The sequence below is a fragment of the Erithacus rubecula genome (assembly GCF_903797595.1).
Source record: "Erithacus rubecula genome assembly, chromosome: 11".
In the NCBI taxonomy this organism is placed as follows: Eukaryota; Metazoa; Chordata; class Aves; order Passeriformes; family Muscicapidae; genus Erithacus; species Erithacus rubecula.
In genome coordinates this window covers 3731066-3743155 of record NC_136663.1, presented here as the reverse complement: position 1 = coordinate 3743155, position 12090 = coordinate 3731066, and the positions used below count along the sequence as shown (strand labels likewise).

The following is a 12090-nucleotide window of genomic DNA, read 5'->3' as shown; positions in this document are numbered from 1 at the left end:
TGGGAGTAGAGGAGGGACAGCATAGTTCAGATGTTCTTTTTCTTGATACCTCTTCTAACCTGTCTTTCCCTGTAGTGCATTCCCATTGCCTCACTGGAAGCTTCCAAGCACCTTTTCCTTGTCCAGTGGCCAGTGTGAGCTGCACTCTGAGGAAGGAGCAGTGAGACCCTCTCAGAGCTTGTGCAGGAGCAGCTGCTGCTGCCATGAGGGAGCCTGGAGCTGCAGGTCAGCAGGAGGAATGCCAACATTGGCAACTCTGGGAGGAATATCCAGGGGCCCTGCTTTGTCCCTCTGGCAGGAGATTTTGTCTTGGATGCTGCAGACCCAGATGGTGGGATTTTAGTTCCCCCTCCATCTTCCCTCTCTTACACTCTGGAACAAATACATTTCTCCAGTTACTGATGCTCTTGGAAGCTGCCTGGGCTCTGAGGCAGCAGCACCTTCTTGGCCTTTGCATCCCCACCATTTGTGCACAGATGCTCATGGATGTATTTTGTCCTTCTGTTCCCTCCCTTTTGCAGCTCCACTCCCCTTATGTACAGACCTGAATCCCTAAGTTCTTGTGTAGGGAAAGAAGGGTACGTGTGCTGATAGTCATTGTGTATATTTGAATTAAATATGTGTATGTGTCTGCAAATAATGTATTTTTTTTATTTTATGCAAATTAGTGCATAATATATGATTGTGTAGGGAGGTATTCAGGGAACTGTACAGTATTCCTGAAGAGAAGAGGAACTGGCCTAAAGTTTGAGAACTGCTGCCCTAGATCAAAAGGAGTCAATGCACATACACTGGCTAAAAGGCAGGTTTGTGACAGACAGATTAATATGTATATTATTTAACTGATGACCTTAAAGAGTAAATTTGGATTACAGAAAAATCTGTGCTTCATTTTCCTTTAATTAGACTATTGCTTTGTTTCCACTAACAGATTTTCTGCCATTACCCTCTGGAGATCAACATTAGAACGAATCATTGTTGTTAATTACAACTCTTTGAGCTTGACAGCAGATGTTATTAATGTTTTCATTAACCCCTGAAGCTGCAAGTTAGGACAACACATTGCAGTTGCACGCTGGTATGTGGTGAGAGCTTTTATCCAAACAGCACCAAAGCTTTAGAGGAGGAATTGATGCCTGAGTTTATTTTGGAGGGAAGTTGCTAAGCACTTTCTAATTTGTTTTGGGTTTTTTTCTGTTTTCAGTTACTGTTGTAAAATAAACTTCTTAGTTGAAGTTTCAGCGTTTGCTAATGTTCATTTGAAAGACATTCAAATGATGGAGACAGTGGGTTCCCATTTGTAGCATTTCTGTAAGATACACAGTGTAGCATATCTGTAACATATGTTCTAAAGGATATGTTCTGTTTTGATGAGCTAACTGAAGACTAAAGATATCTTAGATATTTATCCTTTGGCTTTTGTCTTAAAGTTTTATTATTTTTATACAGAAATCTCACTGGCTAATTTTTAATCTGTCTTCTGATTGTACTGTTCTTAGGCAATGTAAAAAGTAGGGATACATAAATGTGGTTTGATAATGGCTTAAGGTGTACTAGAAAATGTGGACTTAGGGGTCTTAATTTAGACCTGTAGTTAATCAGTGTTACATGCATGAGAATTTCATGGCTGCTTTAATTTTGCTTTATTAGACAGTTTTCAGGAGAGCTTCTCCAGCTAGTGTTTGTGTCCTGCTCAGCCATAATCCCTGCCAGGTGCCAGGAGCTCAGAGCAGACCCCAGTAAGGCACATCTGGTCCTGTTCATCTGGTATGTAACATTCCCTGTGGGTTTGGGAGAGCCACAGATAATGAGTTATACTTTAAATATTCATGTATGCAACAGCTTAGAATGTGGGCCTTGTGCATATTGGAAGCTTTCTCTTTCTTCAGTGATTTTGGCAATTAACTGGAACTTAAAAGCAGACACAGCTATACCAACCTGTACTGATAGAAGTGCACTTGTATGGGAGTGTTTGCCAGTGTAGTTGTGCCAATAAAATCCATTTTAAAAAATTCACACTTGTATGTGAAAGTGGGCTGGAAAGTTTCCAAGTGCAGCTGAAGTCTACTTGGGAAACTTACGAATTTGCTCAAAAAAGCAATATAATGCTTAGAGTAACAGCCCTCCAGAACCATTTTATGTACTGGCCACTTGCTGTTCAGATAGGTGAGGTTTTCCCAGGCTTATACTACCATTTTCCATGGCTTGCCCATATATTAGGTTGTACCCTCTTGCAAAAGAAGAAGTATTAAAAATTTTAATAGTATTTTAACACTTGGTCCCACAGGATGTGTCTACAAGAAATCTTTTACTCTCTTTATTTCCTGGGATTTGCTTTCTGTATTCAGACTTCTGGTGTTGCAGGCTACCCCTCATAATATTTCAGCTTTTGTAGGAATAGCTCAGAAGGGAGTTACATTTCATGGCTTTTCCCCTTCTTTTTTCTCCACCACTCTCCATCCTACCCTATTCCTTAATGCAAACTGCAGCACTAGATCAGGGCAAAGCCCTTTTGCAGAGCACTGTGCTGAAGGTGGCTGTTAAGATTTCATCCACTAGAATAGAACTGTGACACTTGTCTCAGCTTCAGGGTTGGTTTGGGGTTTTAAAGAATTGGTGTGCAGCCTCCCCTGATCCATCTGGCTTGTATCACTCAGAATCCTGCTTTGCAGCAGGAGCAGGGCACTCCCCTGAGGAAGCTTGGCTACCTCCACTGACTTTAAGTTGTTTTGGCTCATCAGAGTGTCTGAAGTGTTTTTAAACAGGCTGCATTGTAAATCCATTCTTTACCCATTAACCCAGCATATTTTTTCCAGAATTGAAGTTCTTGATGCAGGGTAAAGCCTTTGCTAGATTTTTGTCAATGAGACATTTCAAATAGAAGATTTATGTCCTGCAAGCATCCATTTCCTCATTTCTTTCCTATGAAAGAAGGTATTTACCCCCTGACTTGCACCAGTGCTTTGTCCAAAAAGGAATCCAGCCTTTTAGATAGAACAGATAGAGTCCTTTGTAACTGCAGAAGTGGCAGGAAGAGGAAAGGATGGGATAAAAGCAACTGTTTAGGCAGGTCTGCTGTAACTTTTGCATAATTTCTGTATCTTGAAGTGTAAGGAAATATTCAGGTACAAAATTGCTGAAATGTAATTTGAATAACAGTTGGTTGTGAGACTGGGCTGGATGTGGTGTGTCACTGCCTGGCATGGCAGCTACAACTAATGCCAGTTTCAGGTGGATGCTTTACTTTTAATACCACAATATCCATGCAGAAACTTCCACCTCAGGAGCTCAACAGATTTACACAGTGACAAATCTACAGCTCTAAATGATCAAAGAATTCAGTGACAGCTGTGTTGAGTCCTCATTTTGCAAATAATTAGACATCCCCATAATTTATAACGTGAGTAGTTCTTCTGACTGTACTGAGACTGCACATATTAAAACTCAGCATGTATAAAAGCTTGCAGGGTTATTTTCTCACCAGTATATTGTATAGAGATGGCCTGTTAGCATATATTTGTCATCATTAACCAGATATTTCCTCATTGATTGTTTTAGGCTGCAGATAATGACTGTGCAAAACAATCACTCTAGGGTAGTTTTTTAATATTCACCTAAATTAGTTTATTAGAGGTGGAGAGAAGCTAATATTATATTTTGTTTTAAATTCACTGTTCCTGTTCAATGCTGAATAGAACTGGTATGAATTTGTCTTTATTCATGAGAGTTTATTTAGACCTGAAAGGTTCTATGTAGTTACATCCCCTGGATGGAATTGCAAATGGTGACATTATAAAAGAGACAGTAGTGATGCTCCAGACAGGTGCCAGCTGTGTGGATTTTTCAGGAAGCTTTTTCAGGAAGCTGTCCCTGTCTGAGCTGATGGAGTCAGGGCCTGGGACACTGAGCACCAAGGCAGTGGCACACATTACCCTAATCCATGAGAATCAACATGGTTTGTTTTTGCTATCTTCATCTCTTTAGAAACCTGACATTTCTTTGCCCACTCAATTTCTGAATGTGACATTTTGCTCTCCTGGGTGTCTGCTCTAGGGGCTGGGGCATTTTGTGTCCTGCTTTATCCCCTGGGTCTCATGGTCAGCACTTCCACATGTGCTCAAGGCCCCATCCTAAACTGCTGTGTAGATTTGTGTAACTTCTGTATTAAAACACACACCTGCTCATTCACTTGCAGGTTGCATAGTATTTTTTGATCTCTTACAGCAAAGTGGAAGGGAAAAAGCAAATTTTAGAGATGTGAATATGCTGGTAATTGCAGATATGGAGTAAGATCATAGTCCAGCTTTTGTAGCCATGGATTTAACTTTTTTGAATCACAGTTCTGGGAGCCAGTGTTATGAACAGATTTCAAGTTAATTTTTTTTAACTTCCAGCAAGTATTCCTGTTGAATTATCCAAATGACTCTGTACAGTAAGGAGCTAGAAAAATGAGATATTAAAAGATTTTTTTCCATCTAGAAGTAATTGTATCTTGAGCACAATTGTGCATTCATAGAATTGTGATCATAAACACTGTTTAAGTGCAATACATAACACTGAAGGAGCATTCTAATTGTGTTTATGAAGCACTGCTTTGGTACATAGGGTTGTTGGCAGGCTTGTGGTGTTGTTGCTAGGTAATAACCAGGATATCTGTGCTGATTGTGGGATTAGACTTGAAGCACAAATGTCTTTGATTCATGAGGTAGATCTGCTTTGTGGGTGCAGCCTGTGGAAGGCTTGTGTTGTCCTCCACTACTCAGCCAGGATGCTTCCATCCTCTGGCAGCTTTTTACAAATTCATTTTTGGGAAGAACAGTGAAGGATTCTGCACACCCAGCTTCCTTTCCAAGTAGTCTTTGTGTTATAGAATGAACAAGCCAGTACTGACCAGGAAAGATGTGTGTAAAAATGAAGGGTTTTATCATTGAGTGCCAAATACTCTGTTTAGAGTTGAAAACACATAGAATATCTCATTAAAATCAATGTTGATTTGTAAGAGATTCTTTAAATGAAAAAAGTACAGAAGTCTCCCATAATGGGTTAACACTTTAGCTGTTGTTAGCATTAATCTCAAATAATCTTATAAGAATTAAGCACCATGAGGTATTTGAATGGTGTAAGGCCTTTAGTTGCTGGCACAGCACAAGAAGGGATGTACAGAGGAGAGGTAGCAGTGGTTATCTGCAGTTCTTTTATTTCAGATATTTCCACTTTCCTGGCACAGCTTCTGTCCTCTTTGGCAGTGAAACTGTCACCCTGCTCTAGAGAGGGGTGATCCAGGAACCAGTGTTGGGACTGCCCAGAAGCACCAGGTAAAAAAAATGCACAGAGGAAAAGACACAATTGTTAAGAAGGCAGTAGGATGGAGATCACTGCAGAGCTGGTGTCTCCCTCCATGAATGCCAGGAATAAAAGTGGGCTTGCAAAGAGAGTTACCATTAATACATTTTGAAGCAGTCACTTGGCAGGCTCAGGCACCATGGCTGGATATTGGTGGAGACCTGCAGTGCTACTGTTGCCTCCTCAATGGAAGTGGCAGCTTAAAAGTTGATGCTCTTTGGCACTTTTGCATAAAAAGTAAGAAAGAATAAATTTGACAAGCAATACAGTGATGTAAAATCAACCCATTAATATTTGCTTTGGCTGCATATTGTGAATTCCCTGTAAAAAATGTTAAAAACTTCAAGTGGCTTTAGGAGCACTGCAGCAGCTACAGGAATTCTGGCACGTTGGGGCAGACAGGGTTGTGTAAACTTTAATTAGGGCTTGGGAAGCTGAACCACACTGATAAATAAAACATGTCAGCAGCCTCACCCAACTGGTTGCAGTTCCAGTTCTGTGCATGTTAGTGATTCAGAAGGGTGAGATTTACCATGCAAAACACACCTGAGATGAACTTGAAAAGAGTTTTGCCTTCATCGGGTGTGGAACAAACTTTAAAAGAGAAATTTTCCCCTGCCTGCTGAGTCTGTAGGGTTTAGTTATTTCATGATTCTGAAATGCCTGGTGCATTCCTATATTTGATGTATTTGCTGATTTTTAAATGGAATTAGGTTTTGTAAATATTTTGTCAGCCCCATTTCAGTGGGTGTCCAGTTTCTATAAAACCTGAAGAAATGCTGTGTCAAAGCCCTGTGTTTAGCCATGGTTTATTCTAAAGCATCTCCAGCACTAAATAACAGCAATTACAGTTTGAGAGAGCAGGGAGTGATTGCTTAGGGTTGTTTTTCCAGTTAACATTGGATGTGCTTTCCTACTTTTAACATGGAAATAGACTTTCCACCAAGTACATTTTCCAGCAAAAAAAAAAAGAAGTAATTTGTCGTGCCAAACACTTCAAACTATGTTGCTAAGCATTGCCTCCTCTTATTGCACTAGTTTTAAAATTCAGTTTTCAATCACTTACTGTGCTTTTGATGGCCTTTTAAACAGGTTTTCCCCCCAAACCATTTTCTACTTCTGAAAAATGCTTGTCCCCTTTTGATTACATCACAGAAACCTCCAAGAAATTTACCACAGACTGTGGGTGAAAAAAGCACTATGTGGGGTGAAGTAATAAATCAAAATAATTGGATTTTTGATATGTTTCAGAAATCAAAGATTAATTTATGATTGAGATGTGATTGTGTATTCTTATGGAGTAAAATACTGGAATATTATTTTATAAGAAAATTTAACCCATGTAGTAGTAAATTCTGCAATTAAATCTATCTCTATAATTGATATATAATAAATTATTACCCAAAATTTAAATTTTACGGTTGAAGAGCACACAATGAACTATGTAAAAGTATGATCTTTACTTTGTGAATATTTTTTTAAGAAGCACTTTCCCATTACCAGCTAGCAGGTGAATGAATTTTTGATTCTCTCATTTGTTATGAGCTGTAAAAGTGACATTTCTTCAATCTGTCTGTTAATGGGTAAATCCATCCTACAAATGCTGAAACGAAGCACCTTATACTATGCTGCTTAAACTTGTTTGTAATTGCACCTTTTGTTATCTGCAGAGTTTTCTTAATGGGTATTCTTGTGTGAAATCATTGTTCCCTGTGGGTCTGGGGGACAGTTAACCAACCTACAGCATCATTTACTTAGTTTCTCTTTCAATACAACATTGTATTGTGAGTTTAGTGCTTCAGAAATAAATGCTAATTTCGTTTGTCTGCTTTGGTTGTGTACCATTTATTTCTCTTACACAAAATCAAATCAAGTCCATTGTAAAACTCTTGGGATTTGAAAATTTAGAGTATTTTTGCTAGAAGCTTAATTCCTTCCCTGCTAAAGTAGTGCAACTTCATATTTAACTATTTTAAAGTAATTTTGGCTTCAAAATAAGCTACATTTTAATTTAAACTGTTACTCAGCCTTGGGTGTATATTTATGTATAGTAGCTAACCTTGATGCTTGTTGCTCTAATTATTTTATTTTTAATATGTTCATGTACCTTAAAGGAGCAGCAGCAAAGAAACAATGAAACAGCATCTCTCCTGTGGTTGTGGAATTTGCACTGGTTTTATACTATATAAAGTTTCTATTTCTGTAAGAGTTGTAACTTTAACTAATAACTAAATAAGTTATTTCTTGTTAAACAGACAGCAACCCTTACCTTCCATCAAACTGACAAAAATCCACTTTTTAACAACAAAATACACTCCAAAAGGTCATTTGAACCTTAGGTCAGCATCTGTATGTAACTCCAGCTTTGAAGACTTTATTGCATTTTGTACTGTAAAACCTGAGATAATTCCATTTAAAGGAAGTGTAGAATCCTAGTCAGAAACAAGTTCATCTGAACACTTGTCCTATATAAGCAGTGTTTTTTTAAACATGTGATTTGAAGTTGAATTCCCTGGCCTGGCTGAGCTTGCTGCCCACTGGGGCTCAGTGTCCTGCACTCCAGGCCAGAATTCACTGAAGTGTCACTGGACACTGGACTTGAAGCTCTGGAGATGTTTCCTTGTGTTGTCTGTAAGGACTCGGCCAACATCAGAGTTCTGCTTCTCTGCAGCCTTTTCAGTGGGCAGCTCATTAACAGATGACAATTACTGTGCCTGGCTTATCAGCTGGCTCTGTGCTTTCATTGTTGAACGGCATAAAGCAGAATTTCCAGCTGACAAAGGGGTCTGTGCACCACCCCTCCTCTGTCAGCTCCACGTCCTGGCAGCGGCACCAGTAGGCTGCAGCCAGGAGAAAGCTGTTGATGAAGTACAGCCAGGGCACGTTCATCTCCACATAGGCTGGGATCTGCACACCCAGGAGCAGAACCACGACCTGCAGAACAACAAACGGTGCCCAAGTGCCAAGGAAACACAGCAGGAGCCTGCTCAGCAGCTGCCACTTCAAGCAAGTGTCGTGGTTAGGAAGGTAGGGGAACATGAGCACAGGCTGGCTGGAGAAGGAGAGCAGCCTGGCAGACAGCAGCATGGCTGTCACCTCCTTGCAGCGAGCCAGCAGCGCCGTGCCCAGCAGCAGCAGCATGGCACACGACACCCAGCAGCTCTGCGGGCTGCCAGACAGGGGGCACTGCGAAGGGGAAACGCTGCTGAGCATTTCCACATCCTCGGAGACTGCGGGAACTCGGAGAGTGCGAAAAACCACGGAAATCCAGATAACCGCCACGGCAAATGCATAAAGGAGCCTCCGAGCTCTTGTAGGGAACTGGGATGTTTGGGAGACCGTGGTGTAATAATCCAGAGCAGCCACAAGATACACTGGGAAAGGCAAAATCCCATAGGTCAGAGAAGTGATCTGAGTGAAGAGGCAGATGTGGTACTCTGTGAATCGCACGCCCCAGAGGGCAAAATCCTCAAAGCAGAAAATGAAACAGATACTCAGCAGCACCATGAAGTCGAGAAGTGCCACTGAAATGCAAAAGTATCCCATAAAACTGACTTTCACAGGCTTGGGCTTAATTTGCAACATGAAGAAATCAAGAAGGACTTTTCCAAGCATAATCAGGACCAACATGTAGCTGATTTCAAGAGACTGGCTGGCATGGGTGCAGTGGTACTGTCCAGAACCATTTTCACAGAGTCTGGCAGCCATCCTCCAGTGGCAAAACCAGCAAAAAATAAATGTCACAGGGCACAGTGCTTCATCTCTGAAAAGAAACAAAAAAAGTAAAAATGTATTTCTGTGTAGCTCTACCAATTAGGTCTATCATAGCCACTACCCAGTTTGTCTGAATTTTTCATGACCCTTAATGAAGAGTAAAGAGCCTCACTCATCATTAAATTATCAACAACTGCCTAAATTTTATTTTCTTTGAATTACAATCTTGAGAGTTAAAAGGTCAACATAATTAATTTTTCTAGCTAATGACCCAAGGAAAGGTTTAGGAAATAAGGTTGACTATGTTCCTTTCCTGTAGAAGGCATGGAGAAGTCCTTCTGTCCAGCTGGGCAGAGATGGAGGTTTCAGAGCACCTGCATATTCTGAAGAAATTGCAGGACAGAAATCATGCAAGACACTGTAGAAGGTGCTGCCTCACAGTTCATCATGCTCATAGAATCTGTAGGAATTTGAGACTGCACAAATATCCTGAAAGCAGAAAAAGCACCATCACCTCCTTTTTTGGTGCAAAATCTTGAAACTCCAAGGCAATCCAAAGCACAAGGGCTTCATTAGTGAATGAAGCTTTTTTTGTTCATCTCAAAGTTCTACAATGACAGACCTCAGAACAGCGTGTATTCCCTTCAGACTTCCACAAGTTTCTTTAAGATAACCCTTTTCCAAGTGTTAATTCCTGAGGAAAGCAAACGTAGCGAGGCTCTGTGTATGTCAGCAAGACAGCGTGGACAGTTTTATCTGATTTCTTCTCTCTTTCCTTAAAGAAGCAGGATGGTGTCTGTGATCAGTGAGAGCAAAGAAGAGCTGAGGAGCCAAGGCAGCTGTAAAAAGGAACTGACTCTTAGGCTCCGTGTTAACAGCAAATTGCTTCGATTTAAGCAGACACCTGAATTTTGTGACTGGTTTGCCAGAGCCAGTCAACATTTGTGTCAGTGCACGTTTGAGTTCGTGCATCCTGAGAGCAGAGTTAGAACAACTACAAGTCCTGGCAGCACAACCTGAGCTGCATCCCTGGAGTTGTTTTACAACCTACCTGGGCTGGCCGCTTCACTCTTCATCTGCACGAGTGCATCCTCTGAAACCTGATCTGCCTTCACAGGACGGCTGAATTCCGCTGTGTTCTCTATTCATCTACTGGACGCTGCATTTGCGCACAGAAAGGAGGGAGCCTGCATGCAAACAGGGTCCCGTTCAGTAAGATAATAATAATAATGGTAATAGTAACAGGAATAGGAATAATAAGTCTAGTCAGGCGGAATCACCTGTGCTGGGGCACAGCCCCCATCCTGCGCACAGAGGATCCCGCAGCTGCCGGCGCCTCCCGCTCCTCGTCCCGCTGCCCCCGGCGCTCCCGGCGGGTTCCCGCTCCTCTCCGGAGCCCGAGCGAGGGAGGCGGCCCGGGGGGCTCCGAGGGGACACCCGGGCTCCCCCCGCCCGGCCCCGGCACCCACCGGAGCCGCCGCTCCGCGCTCCCGGCCGGCGGAGCCGCCACCTCCGCCCGCCCCAGCGCGGGCACCGGGCGGGACCGGGCGGGACCGGGCGGAACCGGGCGGGACCGGGCGGGCGGGGAGCGGCGCCGCGGGCTCGTGATGGGGGAAACGGCAACACACATAGCGTATAGAACACATATAGCACATGGAACAGAACACACATCACATATAACAGCTATTGAGGAAACATATAACACATATGATAAAACATATAATACATAACATTTATCACACATAAACATGAATAACACACACAACACACAGCACACATGACACACAGTACATATAACACAAAACAGGCGCCCTGGGGAACAGGTTCTGTGTGTTGTGTTTGATCCCCTGGCAGTGGGAGGTGAAGCAGCCTCATGGTGCCCCTGCACCAAGTGCAGCACGGTGGGATGGCCAGATCTTTATAAAAGTGGCAGATAAATATTTTGGGTTCTAAATGTGTGATGTGTGTGGGGAAAAGGGGCCATGGTGGGACATGACAGAGCTTCAGCAGGAGCTGAAGGGGTTTATTCAGAAACAAGATGATCAGTACTTTGTAAAATCTGACAGCTGAAAGTAATCTTCAGCCTTCATGCTGACCATAGTTACTTATCCACACAGTGTTTATTAGAATTGTTGCATAAATTGGAGTATAATAAGAAAATGTTTACACTTGACAGAGGTATTGCACCTTCTGAGCACCCAGTCCACCCACAAATATCTGAATACTGATGCTTTCATAGTAGTTTTTTCTTAGTTCTAACCCATAGCAGAGCAATGAAAGCGATTTTCCTGGTGGGATCGAATGAATTGTTTGGATGTCTGGGTTTATTTCTGTTCATGTCTCTCTTTGCAGAAACTGCTGCACAGGCCTGTGTGAGACGTCTGGATATTGGGGATGAGGAGCTAGGAAGAGGTAGGGACAGTTTAGACACTTTTTCTGCTGATAAAAATTCCAATGATTTGTGACCTTCAGGCTGTGTCAGCTCTGTGCTCGGTGAGCCTTTGGGGGCAGTACCTCAGTGGGGCCCACATTGCACAGCTCTGCCTACATTGCATTGCCTGCTCATGTTGTGGCTACTTCTCAGCTTTCCTTTCCCTCCACCCCCTTGTACTTGTTTGAAAGTTTGGTTTTAACTCACTGATTACTCTTGTTTTCTGCTCCTGAGTATTGTATCTCATCTTCCATCCCAGAAAAATGATGGTTCAAGATGGGACATCCTGGAAATCAAATGCAGGGCTTGGTGCTGGCAGGTCCTTGCTGAGCCAGGAGCTGCTCACTCCATGTTGGATAAGGGCTGCCTCTTCCTTCAGAGGAAAACTTGCAGGTATTTGACAAGCACCATGTGCTAAATAATATCTTGCTTGGTTAAAGAGCTGCGCTTATGTCCGTGAGCAGCAAAAGAAAGGTTTAAGGAATTAATTTTTATTTGCATTAATCAGCTGTGTTTAAAAACAAGACAGGAGACTCCTTGAGGAGAGGGGTACACTAAACAGTACAGAGAATCTCTTCTAAAAACTGTTCAAGTGTTAAAAG

General features: G+C 42.2%; 1 protein-coding gene across 1 annotated transcript; it reads right to left on the bottom strand.

Moving 5' to 3' along the window:
* Positions 1-3805: 3805 nt before the first annotated feature.
* Positions 3806-10241, bottom strand: GPR160 (G protein-coupled receptor 160). The gene is made up of 2 exons (XM_079315474.1): positions 10109-10241; positions 3806-9106 (listed from the first exon to the last, which is right to left on the bottom strand). The coding sequence occupies exon 2, from the start codon at positions 9049-9051 to the stop codon at positions 8035-8037; it is 1017 nt and encodes a 338-aa protein (XP_079171600.1). The 5' UTR covers positions 9052-9106; positions 10109-10241; the 3' UTR covers positions 3806-8034.
* Between the last annotated feature and the right edge of the window lie 1849 nt (positions 10242-12090).

Coding starts and splice junctions, on each gene's coding strand:
- GPR160 (XM_079315474.1), bottom strand. CDS start 9,051: ATGGCTGCCAGACTCTGTGAAAATGGTTCTGGACAGTACCACTGCACC.